This window comes from Leucoraja erinacea, chromosome 29 (assembly GCF_028641065.1).
Source record: "Leucoraja erinacea ecotype New England chromosome 29, Leri_hhj_1, whole genome shotgun sequence".
In the NCBI taxonomy this organism is placed as follows: Eukaryota; Metazoa; Chordata; class Chondrichthyes; order Rajiformes; family Rajidae; genus Leucoraja; species Leucoraja erinaceus.
The window spans coordinates 26,743,446-26,768,990 of record NC_073405.1 but is presented as its reverse complement, the minus strand read 5'-3'; the positions used below and the strand labels follow the sequence as shown (position 1 = coordinate 26,768,990).

The window sequence follows — 25,545 nt, the reverse complement described above, 5'->3', positions numbered from 1 at the left end:
TTGCCTATTTCCTTCGCTCCATAGATGCTGCTGCACCCGCTGAGTTTCTCCAGCATTTTTGTGTACCTTCGATTTTCTAGCATCTGCAGTTCCTTCTTAAACACAACTGATTCTGGATGATCAGTCATGATCACATTGAAAGCCTGTGCTGGCTCGAAGGGCCGAATGGCCTACTCCTGCACCTATTGTCTATGTTTAAGATGCTGTCATAGATGCTGCTGCACCCGCTGAGTTTCTCCAGCTTTTTTGTGTACCTCCTATTGTCTATGTGTCTGTTTCTCTGCAGTTCCTTCCCGATGTTGGGGGAGTCCAGGACAAGGGGTCACAGCTTAAGGATAAGGGGGGAATCCTTTAAAACCTTTTTCACACAGAGAGTGGTGAATCTCTGGAACTCTCTGCCACAGAGGGCAGTTGAGGCCAGTTCATTGGCTATATTTAAGAGGGAGTTAGATGTGGCCCTTGTGGCTAAGGGGATCAGAGGGTATGGAGAGAAGGCAAGTACGGGATACTGAGTTGGATGATCAGCCATGATCATATTGAATGGCGGTGCAGGCTCGAAGGGCCGAATGGCCTACTCCTGCACCTAATTTCTATGTTTCTATGTTTCCTATTCTAAAAAATGTGGGAGGAATCCTGCCATCTGGTGGGACGAGGAGAAACTGCATCTTCCCAACCACAGTGAGACAGACCACAGAGCAAGCGGACGACAGTGAGCCAGCCTCACTCACAGCTGCTGAATGCAGCACCCTGCCAACACAATCCTTCATGGGTTTGCTTTGGCTGCTTTCATTTCTACATTCTTCTCTTTTTGGAGATGAGGTGAGTCTGTGCTGAATTATATCCCTGTGTTGTGGCAGGATTTAGTCCGTGTTTGTGGGTTGCTGCTGTTTCTGTTATTTGTGTGTGTATCATACTCAATTAGCCAGCGATCTGAAGGTGCAGCCTGTCAAGTTGCCTCATGCATCATAGCACCAGCGAGCAAAGCTGGTGTTTTGTTCTGCTTGTGATAATCATTGCGTTTGCTGGGTTGAATAATTTGACCCATTCACCAGAAAATGTTTCACAAATGCAAGCCTAGAATTCGGATGTCACTTGGAAACGATAGCACACAATCAGGTGTGATATTGCGTGTATGTTTTGGAACCACAGACTCCTTGGTCCTTATTTTCAGTGCCTCAAGGTTAAAAGTCGAACCGATGGAAGGTTTACATCCCGGCCTTGTGTTAGAGGCTGGCCAAGTAAAGAGACAAATATTACAGATGCTGCAAATGTGAAGCAAGTACTAAACAACCTCCCAAAGCTGGAAGTAAACATTTGCAGACTGATCAGTGGTTATGAGGAAGGTTATCCCTCAGAAAGGACAGCGTTGTTTTTCTTTTCATGCTGAAGGATCTGCAGTGTGTTTCCAGAATTTTCAGTTTTAATTTAAATTTTCATAAAAGATGTTAATATTAATGGTGAAGGGCCATTGAAAAACAAGAAACAAACTGGCCCCTTTTGTTGCTTATTTGTAAAGGGTTGGGCCATTTTTGTGCGCTTAACTTGTCTGCCATGGATAGTGAGTGCGTTGTTGACAAAGGAGCTAAGATTTAGTCGTGGAGCCCTGAACACAAACCTAACGCAGGAAATGCATTGTTCCTGTCCGCATGTTTCCTGCGCCTCATAGAATGGCTCTGCTGCTGATCAGTCGGACGGTTCAGGATTTGAATCCCGGTCGGGCTCAAATACAAAAGTCTAGTTTCCCATTCTGGCACGGCTTTGGGAATGCAGTATGCCCGAGTATTAATTTAAAGAAGCTCAGAGAGTTTTCTCTGATCCTCCTGCCAATATTCGCTACAGTCTCATCATATAAATAGGGCGGCACAGTGGCGCAGCGGTAGAGCTGCTGCCTCACAGCGCCAGAGACACGGGTTCGATCATGATCACTGGTGCTGTCTGTATGGAATTTTCACGTTCTCCCACATGGCCTGCGTGGGTTTTCTCCGGGTGCTCCGGTTTCCTCCCACACCCCAAAGACGTGCAGATTTGTAGGTCAATTGGCTTTGGTAAAGTTGTAAATTGTCTGTAGTGGGTAGGATAGCGCTGGTGGATGAGGATCGCTGGTCAGTGCGGATTCAAAGGGCCCGTTTCCTCACTATATCTCTAAAGCCCAAATAGGTCATTTAACCCATTGCTGTATTGCTCTGCCTTTGATCCAGCTCTGCTGCCGTTGCAGAAGTAACACGTAGCGTTAAATTGATTTGGGACTTCCTTCAAGAGACTTGAAAGGCAGTTTATACAAGCACAATTCTTCCTTTCTTCAGTCATTCCACTACCATCTCTCCACTCTTAGATTGTGGTCTCACTTCCTTGGAGAGCGAGCCTGGCCACTCCCTCCTCCACTCTTCTCTCTCCCATCGGCCAAAATGTATAGAAGTGTGAGAACGTACACCTCCAGATTCAGGGACACTTTCTGCTCAAGTGTTATCAGGCAACTGAACCATCCTCCCAATAACTAGAGGGCAGTCCTGAACTACTTTCTACCTCATTGGAAACCATAACCATATAACCATATAACAATTACAGCACGGAAACAGGCCATCTCAGCCCTACAAGTCCGTGCCGAACAAATTTTTTTCCCCCTTAGTCCCACCTGCCTGCACTCATACCATAACCCTCCATTCCCTTCTCAACCATATGCCTATCCAATTTATTTTTAAATGATACCAATGAACCTGCCTCCACCACTTCCACTGGAAGCTCATTCCACACCGCTACCACTCTCTGAGTAAAGAAGTTCCCCCTCATATTATCCCTAAACTTCTGTCCCTAAACCCTTGAACTATCTTTGATTGGACTTTACTGGACTTTATCTTGCACTAAACATTATTCACGTCATTTCATTTATAATGTATCTGTACACTGTGGATGTCTTGATTGGAACCATGTCTTAAGGTCATAAGTGATAGGAGTAAAATTAGGCCATTCGGCCCATCATGTCTACTCAGCCATTCAATCATGGCTGATCTATCTCTCCTCCCTAACCAACATTCTCCTGCCTTCTCCCCATAACCTCTGACACCTGTCTTTCCGTTGACTGGTTAGCACGCAACAAAAGCTTTTCACTGTACCTTGGTACACGTGACAATAAACTAAACTCCTGCTGCCCCAACCCTTTAATAGATTCAAGCAGCCTTGCCTCTCTCTCTGTGCCTCCAAGCATCCCCGACCAAGGGGAAACGCTGTTGATGGGCTATGAACTCGCTGCGATCGTTACCTGATGGCCTCCCCAGGTAGACGAGGGAACTGTAAAGAGCTCAGGTCCCACTTGCCTGCAAGTGCTGCCTTAAAATAGTCAAGGATGATAGATAGGACATCGCACAAAGCAACTCTCCAAATGGAGTTTCTGACCTGCCTCCGTAAAAAATGTGAACTTAATTACTGGGCCGTAGTCATATTGTACATTATTAATAATAGATGCGTTAATGCATTTAGCCGCAGTTCATATGAAAGATTTATAGGTGTGGTTACTCCATGTTTTCAGCCTGAGTGGGATGCGTGGAAGGGGCAGCATAGTGGCGCCACCAGAAGTAATGATGAGAACGCTCACAGTGACAAGGATTGTAGGGCGGCACGGGGGCGCAGCTGGTAGAGCTGCTGCCTCACAGCGCCAGATATCCGGGTTCGATCCTGACCTCAGCCGCTGTCTGTGTGGATACGATAGTGCCATTTAAGAGGTTTCTCGATACGCAGATAGATATGCAGGGAATGGAGAGATATGGAACATGAATGAGCAGGCAGTTAGGAGATGGACACAAAATGCTGGAGTAACTCAGCGGGACAGGCAGCATCACCAGAGTGAAGGAATGGGTGACGTTGCGGGTCGAGACCCTTCTTCATGGGTCTGGGCATCATGTTCAGCACAGACATTGTGAGCCGAAGGGCCTGTTCTTGTGCTGTATGTGCTTTCTATGTTCTTTGTTAAACTTTGCCCCTCCCACCTCAAAACTATACCCTTTAGTCTTTGACATCTCCACCCTGGGACACTTGCAAAATTCTTAAGGGGTTGGACAGGCTAGATGCAGGAAGATTGTTCCCGATGTTGGGGAAGTCCAGGACAAGGGGTCACAGCTTAAGGATAAGGGGGAAATCCTTTAAAACCGAGATGAGAAGAACTTTTTTCACACAGAGTGGTGAATCTCTGGAACTCTCTGCCACAGAGGGTAGTTGAGGCCAGTTCATTGGCTATATTTAAGAGGTAGTTAGATGTGGCCCGTGTGGCTAAGGGGATCAGGGGGTATGGAGAGAAGGCAGGTACGGGATACTGAGTTGGATGGTCAGCCATGATCATATTGAATGGTGGTGCAGGCTCGAAGGGCCGAATGGCCTACTCCTGCACCTAATTTCTATGTTTCTATGTTTCTATGTTTCTGACTGTCTACTCTATGGTTTTAATTCCCACCTAACATATATAGAGTCCTGTATGTACACACACTCTGTTAAAATGCTGAACCTCATGGCAGGGCACAATGATCATTGATATCTGTAACAAGAAAAGGTTCACCATCAGAAGACAACTCCGACTGACAAGAACTACAGGGCAGCACGGTGGCGCAGCTGGTAGAGCTGCTGCCTCACAGCGCCAGAGACCCGGGTTCGATCCTGACCTCGGGTACTGTCTGTGTGGAGTTTGCACGTTCTCCCTGTGACTGCGTGGGTTTACTCCGGGTGCTCCGGTTGCATCCCACATCCCAAAGACGTGCGGGTTTATAAGTTATTTGGCCCAGTGTAAAATTGCCCCCTAGTGCGTAGGAAGCGGATTGGAAAATAGAATAACATAGAACCAATGTGAATGGGTGATCGATGGTCAACGTGAACTGTAGGGCCAGTTTCCATGCTGTAACTTTCAAATAAAAAAATCAATCATACTAGAGTTAGACACAAAATGCTGGAGTAACTCGGCGGGACAGACAGCATCTCTGGAAGCATAGAAACATAGAAAATAGGTGCAGGAGGCCATTCAGCCCTTCGAGCCAGCACCGCCATTCATTGTGATCATGACTGATCATCCCCAATCAATAACCCATGCCTGCCTTCTCCACATATCCCGATTCCACTAGCCCCTAGAACTCTATCTAATTCTCTCTTAAATCCATCCAGTGATTTGGCCTCCACTGCCCTCTGTGACAGGGAATTCCACAAATTCACCACTCTCTGGGCGAAAAACTTTTTTCTCACCTCAGTCTTAAATGACCTCCCCTTTATTCTAAGACTTGGGAATATTTTTCCTGCATCCAGCATGTCCAGTCCTTTTATAATTGTATATGTTTCTATAAGATCACCTCTCATCCTTCTAAACACCAGTGAATACAAGCCTAATCCAGATTTTCAATCCTTCCTCATATGACAGTCCCGGCATCCCAGGGATCAATCTCGTTAACCTACGCTGCACTGCCTCAATCACAAGGATGTCCTTCCTCAGATTAGGAGACTAAAACTGTACACAATACTCCAGATGTGGTCTTACCAGAGCCCTAGACAACTGCAGAAGAACTTCTTTACTCCTATACTGAAATCCTCTTGTTAATGAGAGAAGGAATGGGTGACATATCGGGTCAAGACCTTTCTTCAAACTAGAGCATTTGGTGTTAACTCCTCTCTCAGTCTCCCATTGTTTCCCCTTTCCTGTTAATACCTACTGCTTGTATGCAGGGATCTCTCTCCATTATGTTCAGAGTCACTGGGGCATTCTCAAAGCTCCATTAATTTTTGGGCAGTGTGCATTTTGCTGGTTTAAATCCCTTGGGTTCACAACATTTCTCACTGAGCTTGGAGCCAAATATTCATTTTGCCTGCTTTAATGGTCAAGTCATGTAAATCTGTGCCAAATTGGCTGGTTTAACCAAGAATCATTTGTACTCACCTCCTCAAATGCAGTCCATTCATTTCAACTCTTTGCATCCTAAAAGCAAAATATGTCCAGTAACTTTATTCCAAGGATATGCAGTCATTTTATTGAGAAAAACGTGTTACGCTTTGACCTCGTTATACCTTTATTTATGATAGATACCAAATGCTGGAGTAGTTAACTCAGCGGGACAGGCAGCATCTCTGGAGAGAAGGAATGGGTGATGTCACCCGCATTTTGTGTCTATCTTCAGTGCAAACCAGCATCTACAGTTCCATCTGACACGTAGTCCTTTATTTAAATGGGTGTTTGGTTTAATTTAGTTTTAGCTTAGATTTACAGCATGGAAACGGGCCCTTCGTCCAAACGAGTCCACGTTGACCAATAATCACTCTGAGCACCAGCTCTATCCTACACACTAAGGACAATTTACAGAAGCCAATCTCCACTGGCTCCCTGTGCGGTTCCAAATAAATTTCAAGATCCTTCTTTATGTCTACAAAGCCCTTAACGGGTTTGCCCCCACCTACATCAAAAGTCTGCTCACCCACCACACCACCTCCAGGTCCCTCAGATCGGCCAACTTGGGGTTACTGAACATCCCGCAGTCTAGGCATAAGCTCAGGGGCGACAGCGCCTTTGCGGTTGCAGCTCCTAGACTGTGGAACAGCATCCCTCTTCCCATCAGAACTGTCCCCTCCTCATGTCTGAAGAACAACAAGCACTGATGCTTGGTATGGTGGCAGCCAAGAAAATGATCCTAACAGACTGGAAATCATCTATACCCCCCTGCTTTGAAAACTGGCTCAATGAAATGCTAATAATCATACAAATGGAAAGGATACGCTTCTACAACTCCAAGGTACCAAACAACTTTTAAGTGTTTGGGGACCATTTATCAACCATCTCAAAGTCCAATAATTTCATAATTTCATATTATCTGCAGTGATGTAGTCCTGTGACCTTTACTTCTGCTTTTGCAATGCATGACTGTGTAGCACCATGTGGATTGTACCAATACTGTTATGTCTGGCGGCTTATTTATTTATTTTATTTATTTATTTATTTATAAAAATTATAATTATTTGTTTTTCCTTCCTTTTTTTTCCTGTTGTCTTTTTCAGTTTTTATTTATTTAATTTTTTTGTTTTTGTTTTTTGTTGTTATTGTTTGTTTTGTTCTGTTTTGTTATAAAAAATTGTATAAAATAATAAAAAATATTAAATCAAAAAAAAGAACTGTCCCCTCCATCGACTCTTTTAAGTCGAGACTTAAAACTCATCTTTACTCTCAAGCCTTTCTTGACGTCCTCTGAGGGAGGGCTATATGTATGTATTTATGTATGTACTTAATCTATGAACCAATGTTGTATAACGTTAGTACCTCCACCAATGTAAAGCGCTTTGGCCAACGAGAGTTGTATTTTATATGTGCTATAGAAATAAAATTGACGACTTGACTTGAATTAACCTACAAACCTGCTCGTCTTTGGAATGTGGGAGGAAAATCCCACGCGGTCACAGGGAGAACGTGCAAACTCCGTACAAACAGCGCCCGTAGTCAGGGTCGAGCCCGGGTCTCTGGCGCTGTGAGGCAGCAACTCTACCGCTGCCCCAGTGCCGATTCTGGCTTAAAATACCAGTCTCACATGGAGCACAAAGATTATTTTTTTCTCCCAAACCCAGAGGTGCCGAGATCTGAGGTTAGATAACTAAAGATTTGTGAATAATTTAAGATGCTTTAAGGGTGGTAAGATTGTAAATGTTGTAAAATTGTTCATTGTGCCTAGTGAGTGTGAGATAGTGTTAGTGTGCGGGGATCGCTGGCTGGCGAGGACTCGGAGGGCTGAAGGGCCTGTTTCCGCGCTGTATCTCTAAACTAAACTAAACTAGTCAAAGTCCACATGTCTGTATCTGGTCAAAACCCCTTTGATTTAAATGTTGTTTTCTTGGTCTAGTGCTGGATTGAGACAGGGATTTAATGAATTAGGTACCTGTAGTAGGATTACTGGGAGATTGAGGAGAGCTACTGTACAGATCCTCTCTGGGTTACGAACACCCGTACATACAGACAAGTGTTTAGTAGACCGATGATTTATGTGTATGTTTATTATTGTCACATGCACCAAAGTACAGTGAACAGCTTCCTTTAGCATGATATTCAAACACATCAGAATAAGGAGTAAGCCATTTAGAACGGAGACGAGGAAACATTTTTTCTCATAGAGAGTGGTGAATCTGTGGAATTCTCTGCCTCAGAGGGCGGTGGAGGCAGGTTCTCTGGATGCCTTCAAGAGAGAGCTAGATGGGGCTCTTAAAAATAGTGGAGTCAGGGGATATGGGGAGAAGGCAGGAACAGGGTACTGATTGGGGATGATCAGCCATGATCACATTGAATGGCGGTGCTGGCTTGAAGGGCCAAATGGCCTACTCCTGCACCTAGTGTCTATTGTCTATGTCAAACCGAATTGCAGTCGGTAGAGCAAAGGGGAAGGTACAGAATGTAGAATATAGTTCTTAGCGTCGTAACACAGCAGTTCCAGAGACCAAGTCCAACCTCCTCTACTGCCTGTGTGGAGTTTGCATGTTCTCCCTATGAGGGAGTGGGTTTCTTCTGGATGCTCCAGTTCCCTCCCAAATCCTAAAGATATGCCTAAAGATCCAAAGAAAGGTCTCGACCCGAAACATCACACATTCCTTCTATCCAGAGATGCTGCCTGTCCCACTGAGTTACTCCAGCATTAAGTGTTGATCTAAAGATATGTAAGTTGGTGGGTTATTTGACCATGGTCTGCAGATGAATGGTGGAATCTTGGTGGGCACTGATGGGAAAGCAGGGAGAGTGTTTAACTATCAAATGTACAGACAACAGAACAATGAAATTCCTACCTGCAGCAGCTTCATTCAATAACACACAAATAAATATATTATAATCCACAATATAGAATGAATTAATAACAATGGTACTAAGTGCATAAGTTCATATGTTATAGGAGCAGAATTAGGCCATTCAGCCCTTCAAGTCTACTCTTGCATTCAATCAGAGCAGATCTATCTTTCCCTCTCAACCCCATTCTCCTGCCTTCTCCTCATAACCCCTGACACCGGGTGCTCCGGTTTCCTCCCACACTCCAAAGACGTGCAGGTTTGTAGGTTGATTGGCTTTCGCAAGATTGTAAATTGTCCCTGATGTGTGTAGGATAGAGCTACTGTACGGGGTGATCGCTGGTCGGCGTGGACTTGGTGGGCCGAAGGGCCTGTTCATAAGGTCATCAGTAATAGGAGTACAATTTGGCCATGGCTGATCTATCTCTCCCTCCTAACCCCACTCTCCTGCTTCCCCCCATAAGCTCTGAACACCTGTACTGTTTCTGCGCTGTATCTCTAAACTAAACTCAAGCCAATCAAACTCCACACGCAGGTCGTCTGTATCTGGTCAAAAGTCCCTTTGATTTAAATGTTGTTTCCTTGTTCTTGTGCTGGATTGAGATGGGGATTTAATGGAATGAATTTAATGCGCGGCAGGGCGGCTGAAACCGAGGCGGTGAAGAGTACATCTCTTTGTACTCCACCTAATTAGGGAGAGAACACTCATGGAATCCCCTGTGCCTGCCTTGTTAATGTTCCTCGCTCCCAGCCACCTCCTTCTCTCCACTGGCAACATTTAATGCTTCACTGGAACCTGCGGTGAAGTGGGTTTTGGTGGAGGTTTAATCTGGAAGACAAGGCAGTGCAGAAAATAGGAATAATGCAGCAAAAAAAAATCGCCTGGCTTTTCTGAGCACGGATGTCGTTTGTAGACCAGCGCTGGGTTCCTGAACGACAGATTTCATCCTCCTCTTTGTTGATTGCATTGCACGCCGCGCATCACGTGCTCTCCGTTGCCATGGTAACAGATGTCTTCTCACCCCCTTCCCCGCTGGCACCAGCTGACAACAGTGGAGATTTAATTTTATAATAATTCGTGCAGCTGAGCGACGAATGCAATCAGACGATGGAAGTGGATCAGAAACTCGTTAACAAGCAGAAGCGATTGCTAAATCCCGCATCCAAAGCACGAAAGATCCCACTAATGACAACCCGATGAATGTCAGCTAAAATAAAAAAAGAAACTGCAGATGCTGGATTTAATAGGAATCTGAGGGATAACTTTTTCCACACAAAGGGCGGTGGGTGCATGGAACAAGCTGCCAGAGGAGGTAGTTGAGGCTGGGACTATCCCAATGTTTAACAAACAGTTAGACAGGTACATGGAGAGGACAGGTTTGGAGGGATATGGACCAAGCGCAGGCAGGTGGGACTAGTGTAGCTGGGACATGTTGGCCGGTGTGAGCAAGTTGGGCCGAAGGGCCTGTTTCCACACTGTATCACTCTATGACCCTCCATGTCTCTATAACTATACATGTGACAATACTTTTTAGGAAGGAAGGAACTGCAGATGCTGGTTTACACCAAAGATAGACACAAAATGCTGGAGTAACTCAATGGGTGAGGCATCATCTCTGGAGTGAAGAAATGGGTGATGTTTCAGTTTGAGATCCTTTTTCAGACTTCTTCATACTTTTTGGGTCATAGAGTCATAGGTCCTCTCCACCATATCCAATCTCTACTTGTAATTAAGTCTTCCTCCCTTTTAAAGCATCAACATAATGTTAGTGATCCTGCAACCTACTGGCACCTGCAACAAGGGAAGATTGGAAAATGATGGGCAGACCCTTTGTAATTTCCTCTCTTGGTGCTTTGAATGGTTGGAATGACCTGGAAACTGTAACAGAGTGAACAGAACTGCACACTGTACTAACAATACATCAGCCTAATGTGAGGCAGGACATGATTACTGTTGAGGGAGTGCAGCGTAGGTTCACCAGGTTAATTCCCAGGATGGCGGGACTGACATATGATGAAATAATGGGTCGACTGGGCTTGTATTCACTGGAATTTAGAAGGATGAGAGGAGATCTTATAGAAACACGTCAAATTCTTAAAGGATTGGACAGGCTAGACGCAGTAAAAATGTCCAGAACCAGGGGGTCACAGTTTAAGAATAAGGGGTAGGCCATTTAGGATTGAGATGAGGAAAAACGTCTTCACCCAGAGAGTTGTGAATCTGTGGAATTCTCTGCCACAGAAGGCAGTGGAGGCCAATTCACCTCATGTTTTCAAGAGAGAGTTTGATTTAGCTCTTAGGGCTAACTAAATCAAGGGATATGGGGATAAAACAGGAATAGGGTACTGATTTTAGATGATCAGCCATGATCATATTGAATGACGGTGCTTGCTCGAAGGGCCGAAAGGCCTGTTCCCGCACCTATTTTTCTATGTTTCCATCTTCCTGCTCCTATATTCTGCGCCTGACACTATTAAAGGAAAGGCATTCCTTCTGCCTTTTTAACCATAGGCCAGCACTGCTGCACTTTAAGGATCTATGGATGCCCACTTCAAGGACCCTCTGTTCATCTGTACCTCAGTATCCTCTCGGCACATTGACGCAGTGGAAGAGTTGTTGTCTTACAGCGCCAGAGACCCGGGTTCGATCCTGACCTCCGGTGCTGTCTGTACGGAGTTTGCATGTTCTCCCTAGTGAACTGTGTGGGCTTTCTCCGGGTGTTCCGGTTTCCTCCCACTTTCCAAAAATGTGCAGGTGTGGGTTAACTGGCTTTATAACAATTCTCATTTTTACCAGAATGCTGCCTGGATTAGACGGTTTTGGTTACAGAGAGAGGTTGGATAGACTTGGATTGTTTTCTCTGGAAAGTCGGAGGTTGAGGGGAAGACATGGCTTGGAAACAGCTCTATCCAAGACCACAAGAAATTGCCGCGAATTGTGGACGCAGCCCAGACCAACACACAAACCACAAACAAACCAAACCAACACACGAACACACATTGATTTAATTTACACCTCACGCAAGGTCAGCAGTATTATCAAGGATGAGTTGCATGCCGGCCACTATCTCTGCTCCCCCCTCCCATTGGGCAAGAGGTACAGAAGTATGAAAACGCACATCTCCAGATTCAGAGACAGTTTCTTCCCAGTTGTTATCAGGCAACTAAACCATCAACTATCTCATTGGAGGCCCTCGGATTATCTTTCATTGGACTTTACTGGACTACAGTATATCTTGCACTAAACGTTCCTTTTATCGTGTGTCTGTACACTGTGGGCGGCTCGATTGTAATCATGTATTGTCTTTCTGCTGACTGGTTAGCATGTAACAAAAGTGTTTCACTGTACCTTGGTACACGTGACTATAAGCTAAACTAATCTAAACATCCTGATAGAATTATATAAAATTACTAGACTTAGTGGGAACCGTTTGGGTCCCAGTCAGGGGGGGATGGGGGGGGGGGGGGGGTGGGCTGGAAGGGTTTTGCGAGGGATTGCGGGGGGGAGGAGGAGGGATGTGGTGGGAGGGGGGTGTGGTGTGGGCAGGGTGTGGGGGGAGGGAGGATGTGAGAGGGGGTGAGGTTTTGGGGGAGGGGTGTGCTATGTGTGGGCAGGAGGTGTTGTTGTGGAGGGGTTGGGTGGGGGAAGGGTGTAGAAAGGGGGGGGGGTTTGTGGTGGGGGAGGGGGGTTGTGGGAAGGGGGTATGTGTGGGAAGAGGGGTTGTGGGGGGTGAGGGGTGTGTGGGCAGGGGGAGGGTTGTGAGAAGTGTGCGGCGGGAGGGAGCGGTGTATCTCACTCTCCACCCCTTTTCTCCCTGTCCCCCTTCTCCCTCTCCCCTTTCTCCCTCTCCTCTCCCTTGTCCCTTCTCCCCTCTCCTCCCTCTCCCTCTCCCCCCCTTTCCCTGTCCCCCTTCTCCCTCCTCCCCCTTCTCACTCTCCCCCCTTTTCCCTCCCTTCTCCCTCTCCCCTTCTGGGGTGTGGGGGATCTTCAATCTCTCGCTTCCCCTCTCTCTCTCCCAGCCTTCTCTCGGTCTCAAGGGGGGAGGGGGTCAGAGAAAAGATGGGGGAAGACCCATGGAGGAGATGTGGGAATGTAGGCAGGAGCCAGCAAGGGGGACCAGAAGGGAAGGGATTGGGAGGTGCGATGGGGACTCACAGCGGGCGCTGGTCACTTCGCTGGTCTCCCTCCTCCGCAAGGCTCGAGGACTCAATCAGCACGACTTGAGGACTCAGTCCCGCCTCCGGGGCTTTATTCTCCCGATGATTAACAGCGGGTGCCAGAAGGGGCGTAACCTTCATGGTGACTGACAGGCGAGAAGACCAATCTGCTGATCTCATGATTTTTTTAAACCTTCATAACTTTTGTAATCTTCCGCCGATCGGAACAAAACTTGGTATACTTGGAGCAGGAGAACGGTGAGTAAGGTGGCAAAATAATCCTAGAGATATAGGATAGTGTTTTTGCGCAAATTTAAATACAACACAGACCGGAAGTGGTCAAAATGAGAGTTTTAGTAATAGTAAAGATTAGATAGATAGATAGATAGATAGATAGATAGATAGATAGACCAGAAGGAAGGGATTGAGGTGCGATCACAGCGGGAGCACGGCTTGTGGAATCAGCCCTGACTCGGGGGCTTTATTCTCCAGCGGGTGCCGGAAGGTTGCGGTACCTTCATGGACTGACAGGCGAGGAAGATAGATAGATAGATAGATAGATAGATAGATAGCTTTATATAGATAGAATAGATAGATAGATAGATAGATAGATAGATAGATAGATAGATAGATAGATAGATAGATAGATAGATAGATAGTAAAGATGAGATAGATATAGATAGATAGATATATGGTAGACAGCCTTTTTTCCCCATGGTGGAAATGTTCAACACCAGAGGGCATAGCTATAAGGTGAGAGGGGGGGAAGTTTAATGTAGATGTGCTGGGCACGTTTTGTACACGGAGTGTGGTGGGGCCCTGGAACGCATTGCCAGCGGTGGTGGTGGAACTAGATATGATAGTCACCTTTGAATAGGCTCATGAAAGTGCATGGAAGAGAGGGATATGGATCATGTACAGGCAATTAGATCAGTTCAACTTGGCATCATGTTCGACACAACCATTGTGGGCCGAAGGGCCCTTTCCTGTGCTGTACCGTTCTATGTTCTATCGATTTATTGTGAATTGTGCTTTAATGCACCTTCCCCATTACATCTGCTTACTCTTACACTGATTAGTTCCATTGGACATTTTTCTACCCAACTAACCTGCCCATTAATACATCTCCTACATTCTAAAGTCTTTTCATTTGTTGTCAACCACACAGGTGATATTTGCTCTAGGTACAACCTTACTTTATTGTGCTCTGTGTGGTTAACTCTAAAACAAATATCCCCTCCCCCTCCCCCTCCCTATTTATGTCACACGTGCCACGCCTCCAGACACTGGAGACTCTTTCCACACTCCTCCCCTGAGCTATTAGCATTTACACCTGCATTTAATCTGCTCCCCTAAGCTATCACTTGGTACAAATACCTGAGATCATCACCAATTGGGTACCAACTAATCAGTTCTGTATTCTGTCGGTTCTAGGTCTATATGGTTCGGTTCCATTTGCGTTCGTGTTTTCTTCAGTACTTCCTGGTGAGCCTGCATTCAAGTCCTTTCCATTTCTGAGCCTTCTGACAATATATCTCCTTAAAACTTTGCCTCTGTGCACTTTTCCTTTAAGCCTTGCCCCAGTGGGCGAGCTTTTTTATACAGAGGGTGGTGGGTGCCCGGATCACATTGCCAGGGTTGGTGGTGGAGGCAGATATGATAGTGTCGTTTAAGAGACTTTTGGATCGGCACGTGGATATGGATCACGTGCAGACAGGTAAGAGTTGGTCTTGGCATCATGTTTGGCTGAGACGTAGTGGGCTGAAGGGCCTGTTCCTGTGTACTTTTCTCTAGAGTCCGAGGGCTGGAGTAATGCAGCGGGTTGGGCAGCATCTCTGGAGAAAGTGGATAGGTGACGTTTCGGGTCGGGATCCTTCAAGAAAGATCTTGAAAGTTTACAATGAAGAAGGGTCCTGACCTGAAATGTCACCTGTCCATTTTCTCCACAGATGCTACCTGACCCACTGAATTACTTGGGCACTTTTTCTCTGTCTTTGGTGTAAGCCGGCATCTGCAGTATTAGAGATACAGCACAGAAACAGGCCCTTCATCCCACCGAGTCAGCGCCGACCAGCGATCACCCCGTACACTAAAGGGCCTGTCCCATCAGCATGTGCTTGCATGCGTCTAGCGCGACCAAACGTGGTGGCTTATGGCGTACGGCCTCGCGGGGCCGGTCCCACTTCCAACCACGGAGCCGTCTGGAGTTGTGCGGGGCTGGTCCCGACATCATACTCGCATATCAGCTGGGCAGGAGGCGGGCCGACTGAATTTGGACGTCGCATGGCGTCGGGCGGTTACGTCATCACGCAACGGCACGCCGGGCGGTGACGTCATCACGCAACGCCACGCGCTAGGCGTACGCGTACGCCGTCAAGACGCGGCGTACGGTCTCAATGCGGCTGCGGGCCGACAGGCCGTTGCCGCGCAGAATTTTTGGACAGTGTCAGTTTTTCGGAGCCCCGCGCGATGTCGGGACCAGCTCCGCACAACTCCATACTGGCCCCGCGAGGCCGTACGGCTCAAGCGACCACGTTAGGTCGCGCTTGCCACATGCAGTCACATGCTCGTGGGACAGGCCCTTAACGCTATCCTACACATGAGGGACAGTTTACACTTTACAGAAGCCAATTAACCTATAAACTGTATGTCTTTGGAATATGGGAGGAAACCAGAGCACCCGGAGAAAACCCACACGGTCACGGGGAGAACGTACAAACCAAAGCACCCATAGTCAGGATCGAACCTGGGTCTCTGGCACTGTAAGACAGCAACTCTACCGCTGAGCCACCCTGCTGCCCCTTTACCAACATTTCCTTTTTATTACTGTACCTTTCTATGTTCTAGTGTATGTGTTTCCTCATCTTTTTTTCCTTTATGAGACAGAAAATGAGACGAAGAAAAAAATAAACTGATATGATAAACATATAGTTTGGAGCTAAAGTGTAGAAACCACACAATTGATTACCCTTTATAATTGATTGAAAGATACAGCATGGAAACAGGCCCTTCGGCCCGTCAAGTCCCTGCCGACCATCGCTCACCCGTTCGCACTGGTTCTATATTATCCCAATTTTTGCACCCACACCCTGCACGCTGTGGGGCAATTTTGGCCACAAGCCGATTAACCTACAACCTTTGGGATGTGGGGGGAAAACTGGAGGAAACCAACGTGGTCACAGGGAGAACCTGCAAACTCCATACTGACAGAACCCAAGGTCAGGATCGAACCTGAATCTCTGGCGCCGTAAGGCAGCAACTCTACAGCTGCACCGCCATGCTGTTCCTTTACCGCCAGTGCCTTTTTATTACTGTACCTTTCCATGTTCTACACAGCAAGAGCAAGAGAACGTACACAAAAATGCTGGAGAAACAGTGGGTGCAGCAGCATCTATGTGCGAAGGAAATAGGCAAAGTTTAGGGCCAAAACCCTTCTTCAGACTGATAGGGGGTGGCGGGAAGGAGGAACGAAAAAGGAGGAGGAGGAACCCGAGGGCTGAGGGATGGGAGGAGACAGCAAGGGCTAAACAAATTGGGAGAATTCAATGTTCATTTCCTTCGCTCCATAGATACTGCTGCACCCACTGAGTTTCTCCAGCATTTTTGTGTACCTTCGATTTTCCAGCATCTGCAGTTCCTTCTTAAACACAATAGCAAGAGAACTCTGTCCTCCATTGGGGGAAAAAAGACTTCCAGTTACAAAATTGCCCATCAGTTATGATCCTGTGCTTTCTGCCACTGAGCCAGTTTTGAATCCAATTTGCCAGTGTCTCTTGCATCCCTTGGTCTCTTACAGTTTTGAACAGCCTGCCAAGTGGGATCTTGTCAGAGGCCTTGTCAATGGTATTGTACATCAAATACCCTGCTGTATCTTGCACCTCCTCAAATAATATATGTGTGTTAATTGACTGGAGGCACTTACCCTTCACAAATTCATGCTGACTGTGTGTGATTGATCAGTACCTTTCTAAACAAAGGCTAATTTCCCTCAGAACCGATTCAATCAATTTACCCATCGCCAATGTTTAAATAACCGTCCAGGTTATCTCCCCTTCCCTTTTTAAATGTTGTTAGCAGTCTGCGAGCATTTGTAACTTCCTCCCGTGTCCCTAGTGTAGAACGTTAATGTTCAATAGTCAATGGAATCAATGTTATATCTTTGCACTAATTGTTTATCTGTGCAGTGTGGATGGCTCGATTCTTTAGTTTAGTTTAGGGATATTGCGCGGACACAGGCCCTTCGGCCCACCGAGTCTGTGCCGACCAGCGATCCCCGCACACTAACACCATCCTACACACACTAGGGACAATTTACCATTTTTACCAAGCCAATTAACCTACAAACCTGCACATCTTTGGAGTGTGGGAGGAAACCGAAGATCCCGGGGAAAACCCACGCAGGTCACGGGGAGAACGTACAAACTACATACCGACAGCACCTGTAGTCAGGATCGAACCCGGGTCTCTGGCGCTGTAAGGCAGCAACTTTCCCGCTGCGCCACCGTGCCGCACAATTGTATTCATGTATAGTCTATTTCTTGACTGGATAGCACACAAACAAAAGCATTGCACAGTAACTCGGTACACGTGACAATAATAAACCAAACTAAACTATTAAGAACTGGGATATATTTCATTCTGATCTGCGGATGTATGTACTTTCAAAACATCTAAACGGGTCAATATATTTGTCTTTACTATTTTAATCCTGTCCAATACTTTACACACTTCCTACTTAACTGCAGTGCATCTTTCTGTTCTGTGTGAAGATAACATCAAATTCTTCACCAAAAGCCATACCCACATTGACTGACTTCATTAACGTTACACGTCTTGACCCTCTCTAGCCCAACTCTCTCCTGGGTTATTCTTGTTATAAAACATTACATGGTCTCATAGAGTCATAGAGTGATACAGTGTGGTACAGTTTGATACAGGCCCTTCAGCCCAACTTGTCCACACTGGCCAACACGTCCCAGCTACATCAGTCGCACCTGCCTGCATTTGGTCCATATCCCTCCAAACTTGTCCTAACCATGTACCTGTCTGACTGTTAAATGTTAGGATAGTCCCAGCCTCAACTACCTCCTCTGGCAGCTTGTTCCATACACCCACCACCCTTCTGCCCAGTTTTTTCCTTATATTCTGTCCCTGCTTTTGTAATCTATTTAATGTCACCCCTACATATTCTGCACTCACCCATGCTCTCTGCAAAGCTGTACGTGTTCCCTCATCTTTTTTTCTTTCTGAGGCAGAAAATGAGAAGAAGAAAAAAAAGAAGGATTTGATCAAAATGTTTAAAATGCATAGTTTACAGATTCAGCGTGGAAACCACATAATTTATTGCCTTTTTTTACTGATTGAAAGATATGGCATCGAAACAGTCCCTTTGGCCCACCGAGTCCACACTAGTTCTGCATTCCACTTTTTGCACCCGCACCTGCACACTAGGGGGCGCTTTTGGCCACACAGAGACCGATTAACGTACGACAGATGGGATGACAGATGGCGCAATGGGCTAAGTGTTTGGCTGGCGACCGGAAGGTAGCCGGTTCGAATCCCGCTTGGAGTGCATACTGTCGTTGTGTCCTTGGGGCAAGACACTTCATCCACCTTTGCCTGTGTGTAAATGTAATGTAATTATGTGAAGCACTTTGGGGTCAATGCAAGTTGACTAAATATGTGCTATATAAATAAGATCATAATAATAATTAAAAAAAAACTCACACGACTTTGGGATGTGGGTGGAAACCGGAGCACCAGGAGGAATCCCACGGGGTCACAGGGAGAACGTGCCAACGCCACACAGACAGCAGCGGAGGTCAGGATCGAAGCTGGGTCTCTAGCGCGGTGAGGCAGCGGCTCTACCAGCTGCGTCATTGTAATGGTCTATTGACATTAATGGTGCTGACGCTGAGCTCTGCAGGAATCTAACCTGCAGGGCAGCACAGGCCAGAGATGAGACTGAGCCCAACACAGTGAAAGTACAGAACCCATTGCAGGAGGTTTACATTATGAGCAACAAAGTCATAGAGGGTAGAAACAGGCCCTTCATCCCAACTTGCGTGCATCAACCAACATGGTTGTTAACTTCTCCAAGCCAACAATGATCTATTATACATTCTCCTTGATCTCTATTCCCTTTGTCTCTTTTTCACACCTTACACTTCCTTATCTCTGTATCTCCCCTGACTATCAGTCTGAAGAATGGTCTCGATCCCGAAAAGTCACCCATTCCTTCTCTCCAGAGATGTTACCTGTCCCGCTGAGTTACTCCAGCATTTTGTGTCTCTCAGAAGCATTTAGACAGGTACATGGACAGGACAGGTTTAGAGGGATAAGTGCCAAAGGCAGGTAGGTGGGACTAGTGTGCCTAGTGAGGGCAAGTCGGGCCGAAGGGTATGTTTCTACGTTGTAACATTTTGATCATTCATCTAGGTGATGCAGATGGGACAGTATATTGTAGTTGCAATGTAGCCATTTCAATAACATTTCATTGCATTATTCCAAGCCAGATTTCATGTAAGCCATGTCTGAAACACTCCAATTTCAAATATTAGAAATGCAATCAGACCTTTTTTTTAATCAATCTATACGATGATCATTACGAAGCCTGGCCTGCCCTTCAACATCAATCTCCGGGCACTTTCAAGAATAAAGTTACATCCACCCGCACCTCTGTCATGGATATGGCTTGCTATTAATTTAGTAAGCTTTCCTTGTCCAGCCTGTCTGTCAGTGATAAAAGAGTCATAACAGTTCAAAGTCATCTTTCATCAGAGTGCCGCTGATACCAACACTCCCCGCGGGGAACCCATGACAAAGATGAACAAAGGCGGAGAGAGAGAGAGTAACCTAATTTTCTGCTCTGTGTCTCCTGCAAGCACTGCTCTCTGCAGGGATTGTGGATGTAAGGTTATCAATTATTTCACAGAGCCCTCCAGGAATTGAGAACTATTTTAGATTAGTTTAGTCCCTTCGGTCCACCGAGTCCACGACGACCATCGATTATTTCGTGGTTCAACAGGGCTTTATTTGTATCATAGGCAACAGCACAGTGAAATTCTTTTTGCATATATTACACATGCGGGCGCCTCCATTTTTGGCGCCGTTATTCAAAGGCGCACCCAACCCCTTCACACGCGGGGCAATTTTACAGAGGGCCAATTCACCTACAAACCTGCACGCCTTTGGGATGAGGGAGAAAACCGGAGCACCTGGAGGAAACCCACGTGGTCACAGGGAGAACAATACAATACAATAATACTTTATTAGCCAAGTATGTTTTGCAACATTCGAGGAATTTCATTTGCCAAGTCAGTCATACAAATAAAAAGCTTTACAACACAAAATGCTTTTTAACATAAACATCCACCACAGTGACTCCTCCACATTCCCCACTGTGATGGAAGGCGAAGAAAAGTTCAATCTCTTCCCTTCTTTGTTCTCCCGCGGTCGGGGACCTGGAGCCTTCCGTTGATGGGATGGCTGGCCCTCCTCTTCGGGGCGATCACTCCTGCATCGGGGGGGGGGATATCAGCTCCCCCACACCGAGCGATCGAACCCCCAGATCGGGGCTTGTTGAACCTTCTGCGTTGTTGGAGCTCCCGACATCTACGGCCTCTCCCGAGACTGCGAGCTCTCGCAGGTGAAGTCCGCAGACCGCGTCTAAACACCACACAGACAAAAATCCTGGGCAGGATCAAACCCGGGTCTCTGACGCTGTGATGCAGCGGCTTAACTAACTGCGCCACCGTGCCGCCTTATTCATGTGGCCACTAAGCCAAATTAAAACTCATGAGGGAATGACATGAATTATGCATATTTTTTTTAATTACACTTCATTAGTTTGAAAATATTGGACAAAAGTATAAAAGTAAGGACCATTTAACGGGGGGTGTGATTAGAAGTCTGTGATGTGAATATCTCCAGGAATGGAGATATCTCCATTCCTGAATCTCCAGAATCTCCAGTGAATGTCTCCAGGAATATCCTGCCAGTTTAGGCTTATTATTGTCACGTGTACTGAGGTACAGTAAATAGCTTGTTTTGCATGCTATCTAATCAAATCGGATAAAACGATACACAAATAAAATCAAGCCAACCTCAAGTACAATAGGTGGAGTGAAGAGAAAGACCCAGACTTGGGAGCCAATGTTGATGCTGAGATCCAGGGTCAAGAATGTTTTATTGTCATATATTCCAGATTTTGCAATGAAATTCTTGCAGTTACACAACAGGACATGTTAACATAGTACTCTGTAAATAGTGTAAGAAACAAGAAAAAAAGTTCAGCGTGTGTGTATATATGTATTTATACACACACATTTACGCACATAAAAACAAACAAACAATAATAGCGTAAAAAATACTTAACCAATACCCCCAAGTCGATGTAGTTCAGAGCATATTTGGAGGTTGTATTATTTAACAGATAGAGAATGCAAAAGCGAATGTCTCAAAACACTGCTGCCACGCCAGAGACCCGAGTTTGATCCTGATTACAGGTGCTGTCTGTGTGGAGTTTGTACGTTCTCCCTGTGACCGTGAGGGTTTTCTCCCAAAAGATGTGAGGGTTTGTAGCTTAATTGGCTTCGGTGTAAATGCTCCTTGAGTGTAGGACGATAACGAGTGTACGGGTGATCGCTGGTCGGCGCGGACACGGTGGGCTGAAGGGCCTGTTTCCACGCTGTATATTCCAGATAATTTAAAGAAAGGCAATCAAGGGACCCGGGTAGAGGCTTGTGTCAAAGCCAAGGGTGGTGGTTCAGTTATAGAGATGTCCCGTGGCTGCAACAGGGGAAATGAACAAACCTTTGATTAAGGTTCCTGAGATATTAAATCTTTACCTTTCCACAGATGCTGCCTGACCTACTGAGTGTTTCCAGCACTTCCTGTTTTCATTTTACATTTCCAGCATGTCCAGTTTATATTTTCACTTTCATCAACAACAGCCTGCTGTTGTCAAAGAGTTTGTAGAAAGGCCTTGACCCGTCCACAACCAGTACCCGATTCCTGCCTTCTCCCCATATCCCTTGATTCCTCTCGCCCTAAGAGCTCTATCTAATAGCCCTGTCCCACGGTACGAGTTCATTCCAAGAGCTCTCCCGAGTTTAAAAAAAATCAAACTCGTGGTAAGCACGGAGAATGAACGTAGCGGGTACGTCGGAGCTCGGGGAGTCTCTGAGCGGCTCGTAACGCTAACGGCAGGTACTTGGGAAGTCTCGCTAACGGCAGGTAAGCACGGGAAGACTCGTGAAGATTTTTCAACCCCGTGTACCGATGAGTGGCCATTACCGTAAATCTCCGAGTTCGAATCAGGACAAACTCGGGAGAACTCTTGGAATGAACTCGTACCCTGGGACAGGGCTTTAACTCTCTTTTGAATGCATCCAGTGAATCGGCTTCCACTGCCTTCTGTGGCAGAGAATTCCATAAATTCACAATTATCCGTGTGAAAATGTTTTTCCTCATCTCAGTTCTAAATGGCCTTCTTAAACTGCGGGCCCTGGTTCTGGACTCTCCCAACATCGGGAACATGTTTCCTGCATCTAACATGTCCAATCCCTTAATAATTTGATATGTTTCTATAAGATCTCCTCTCATCCTAAATTCCAGTGAATACAAGCCTATTCGCTCCATTCTTTCATCATATGACAGTCCCGCCATCCTGGGAATTAGCTTTGTGAATCTACGCTGCACTCCCTCAATAGCAAGAATGTCCTTCCTCAAATTAGTTGTCAGTGGAGGCAGGGAGAGTTCTGGAATTTTATAACATTAGTACTTTAAGTCAATGGAAATGATTTAATACCTCAGCCATTTAATACTTCCAGAGCCAAGAGCCATGTAGGATATGGACTGGAATAATAAAGTTCTTTCTTGCTGCATCTTTCTGACAGGAAAGTCTGTGTTTGGGACCAATGTTACAAAATTTTGAGATTTAAAAAATCAAGTCTGCAATTTATCCCATCAGATAAAGCATAACAATAAGTTTAATTTGACACCAAATTCACTTTCATATCTCAAGTATTAAAAAAGTTATGACCATTTTCATACTCGGAAATTAGCATCTTGATCCCTAGTCGTAGGTATGGACATGGCAAATCAAGTGTGGTCGGATAGTCAACAGGCCTTGCCTGAGGAAAAAATAACCACGAGTAAATAAAAGTGTCGTGAATTAGGTTGTGAAAATGGGACAGGCCCTTTACTGTCAGACATGACAATTTGCACCTGAGATGGGCGGCATGGTGACGCAGCGGTAGAGTTGCTGCCTTACAGTGCCAGAGACCTGGGTTCGATCCTGACTACGGGTGCTGCCAGTATGGAATTTGTACGTTCTCCCTGTGACCGCGTGGGCTTTCTCTGGGTGCTGCGGTTTCCTCCCACACTCCAAAGAAGTACAGGTTTTATAGGTTAATTGGCTTCGGTAAAGATTGTAAATTGTCCCTAGTAGAAACATAGAAACATAGAAATTAGGTGCAGGAGTAGGCCATTCGGCCCTTCGAGCCTGCACCGCCATTCAATATGATCATGGCTGATCATCCAACTCAGTATCCCGTACCTGCCTTCTCTCCATACCCCCTGATCCCCTTAGCCACAAGGAACACATGCTAGTACTCCCTAGTAAATATAGCCAATGAACTGGCCTCCAACTACCCTCTGTGGCAGAGAGTTCCAGCAGATTCACCACTCTCTGTGTGAAAAGGTTTTCTTCTCATCTCGGTTGTTAAAGGATTTCCCCCTTATCCTAAAGCTGTGACCCCTTGTCCTGGACTTCCCTAACATCGGGAACAATCTTCCTGCATCTAGCCTGTCCAACCCCTTAAGAATGTTGTAAGTTTCTATAAGATCCCCTTTCAATCTCCTAAATTCTAGAGAGTATAAACCAAGTCTATCCAGTCTTTCTTCATATGAAAGTCCTGACATCCCAGGAATCAGTCTGGTGAACCGTCTCTGCACTCCCTCTATGGCAATAATGTCCTTCCTCAGATTGGGAGACCAAAACTGTACGCAATACTCCAGGTGTGGTCTCAACAAGACCCTGTACAACTGCAGTAGAACCTCCCTGCTCCTATACTCAAATCCTTTTGCTATGAAAGCTAACACAGTGTGTGGGATAGTGCTTGTGTTTGGGGTGATCGGCGCGGACATGGTGGGCTGTTTCCGCGCTGTATCTCAAAAGTCAAATAATGTCAAGTAAAATAATCTGGATGTGGGTCTTTGATGATAATGCGTGTTTAAATGTGGGCATGGATTCAGAGCTGAAGACCCTGTTGCCAATGACTATAGTGGAGATAATGTCATAGAGTGAAGGGTTAGGTATCTCTGCTTATAATACAAGGTTGACTTTCATATTAGGTAAATTTAGTTTAGTTTATAGATACAGTGATGAAACATGCTCTCCGGCCCACCGAGTCCGTGCCGACCAGCGATCTCTGCACATTAACACCATCTTACACACACTAGGCACAATTTACAATTATACCAAGCCAATTAACCTACAAACCTGTATGTCTTTGGTGTATGTGATGAAACCGGAGATCCTGGAGAAAACCCACTCAGGTCACGAGGAGAATGTACAAACTCCGTACAGATAAACACCCGTAGTCAGGATCGAACCCGGGTCTCTGGCGCTGTAAAGTAGCAACTCTGCCTCTGCGCCACCGTGCCACTCTTGTATTGTATTTGACAAGTACCTGGATGAGCATTTATTTCGAGAGGACTAGAATATAAAAACAGGGATGTAATGCTGAGGTTTTAGAAGGCACTGGTCAGACTGCATTTGGAGTATTGTGAGCAGATTTTAGGCCTCATAATCTGAAGGAAGGTTGTGCTGGCGTTGGAGAGGGTCCAGAGGAGGTTTACAAGAATGATCCCAGGATGAGCTTTTAACGGCACTGGGGCCCTACTCGCTGGAGTTTAGAAGGATGATGGGGGACCTCGTTGAAACTTACTGAATAGTGAAAGGCTTGGATAGAGTTAATGCAGAGAGGATGTTTCCACTACTGGGAGAGTCCAAGACCAGAGCCCACAGCCTCAGAATAGAACGGTGTATCTTTGGAAAAGAGATGAGGAGGAATTTCTTTAGTCCGGGGGTGGTGAATCTGTGGAATTCATTACCACAGAAGGCTGTGACGGCCAAGTCAATCAACATTTTAAAGGCGGAGATTGATAAAGTCTTGATTAATACGGGTGTCAGGAGTAATGGGGAGAAGGCAGGAGAATGGGGTTGAGAGGGAAAGATGGATCAGCCATAATTGAATGGCAGAGTAGACTTGATGGGCCGAACAGCCTAATTCTGCTCCTAGAACATGAACCTAGGAGCCCTGGGTATGGAAGAGAGTTGGAAAATTACTCTGTGTTTCTTTTATAGCCAATTTGGATGAAGGTCCTGGAGTATTGTGTGTAGTTTTAGTCTCCTAATTTGAGGAAGGACATTCTTGCTATTGAGTGAATGCAGCGTAGGTTCACCAGGTTAATTCCCGAGATGGCGGGACTGACATATGATGAAAGAATGGATCAACTGGGCATGTATTCACTTTGGAGCTTGCTTGAAGGGCCAAATGGCCTACTCCTGCACCTATTGTCTATTGAATTCAGAAGGATGAGAGGGAA

The 25,545-nt window shown here is 45.9% G+C and overlaps 1 protein-coding gene across 1 annotated transcript in view; it reads left to right on the top strand.

Annotated features, from left to right (window-relative positions):
• The first annotated feature begins 312 nt into the window (after positions 1-312).
• LOC129711350 (adenomatous polyposis coli protein 2-like) overlaps positions 313-25,545 on the top strand; it is a 127,872-nt gene continuing 102,639 nt past the window's right edge. Inside the window, exon 1 of the mRNA XM_055658951.1 lies at positions 313-819. Coding sequence (XP_055514926.1) covers positions 541-819 — 279 coding nt within the window. The 5' untranslated portion in view covers positions 313-540. The remainder of the gene's footprint in view (positions 820-25,545) is intronic.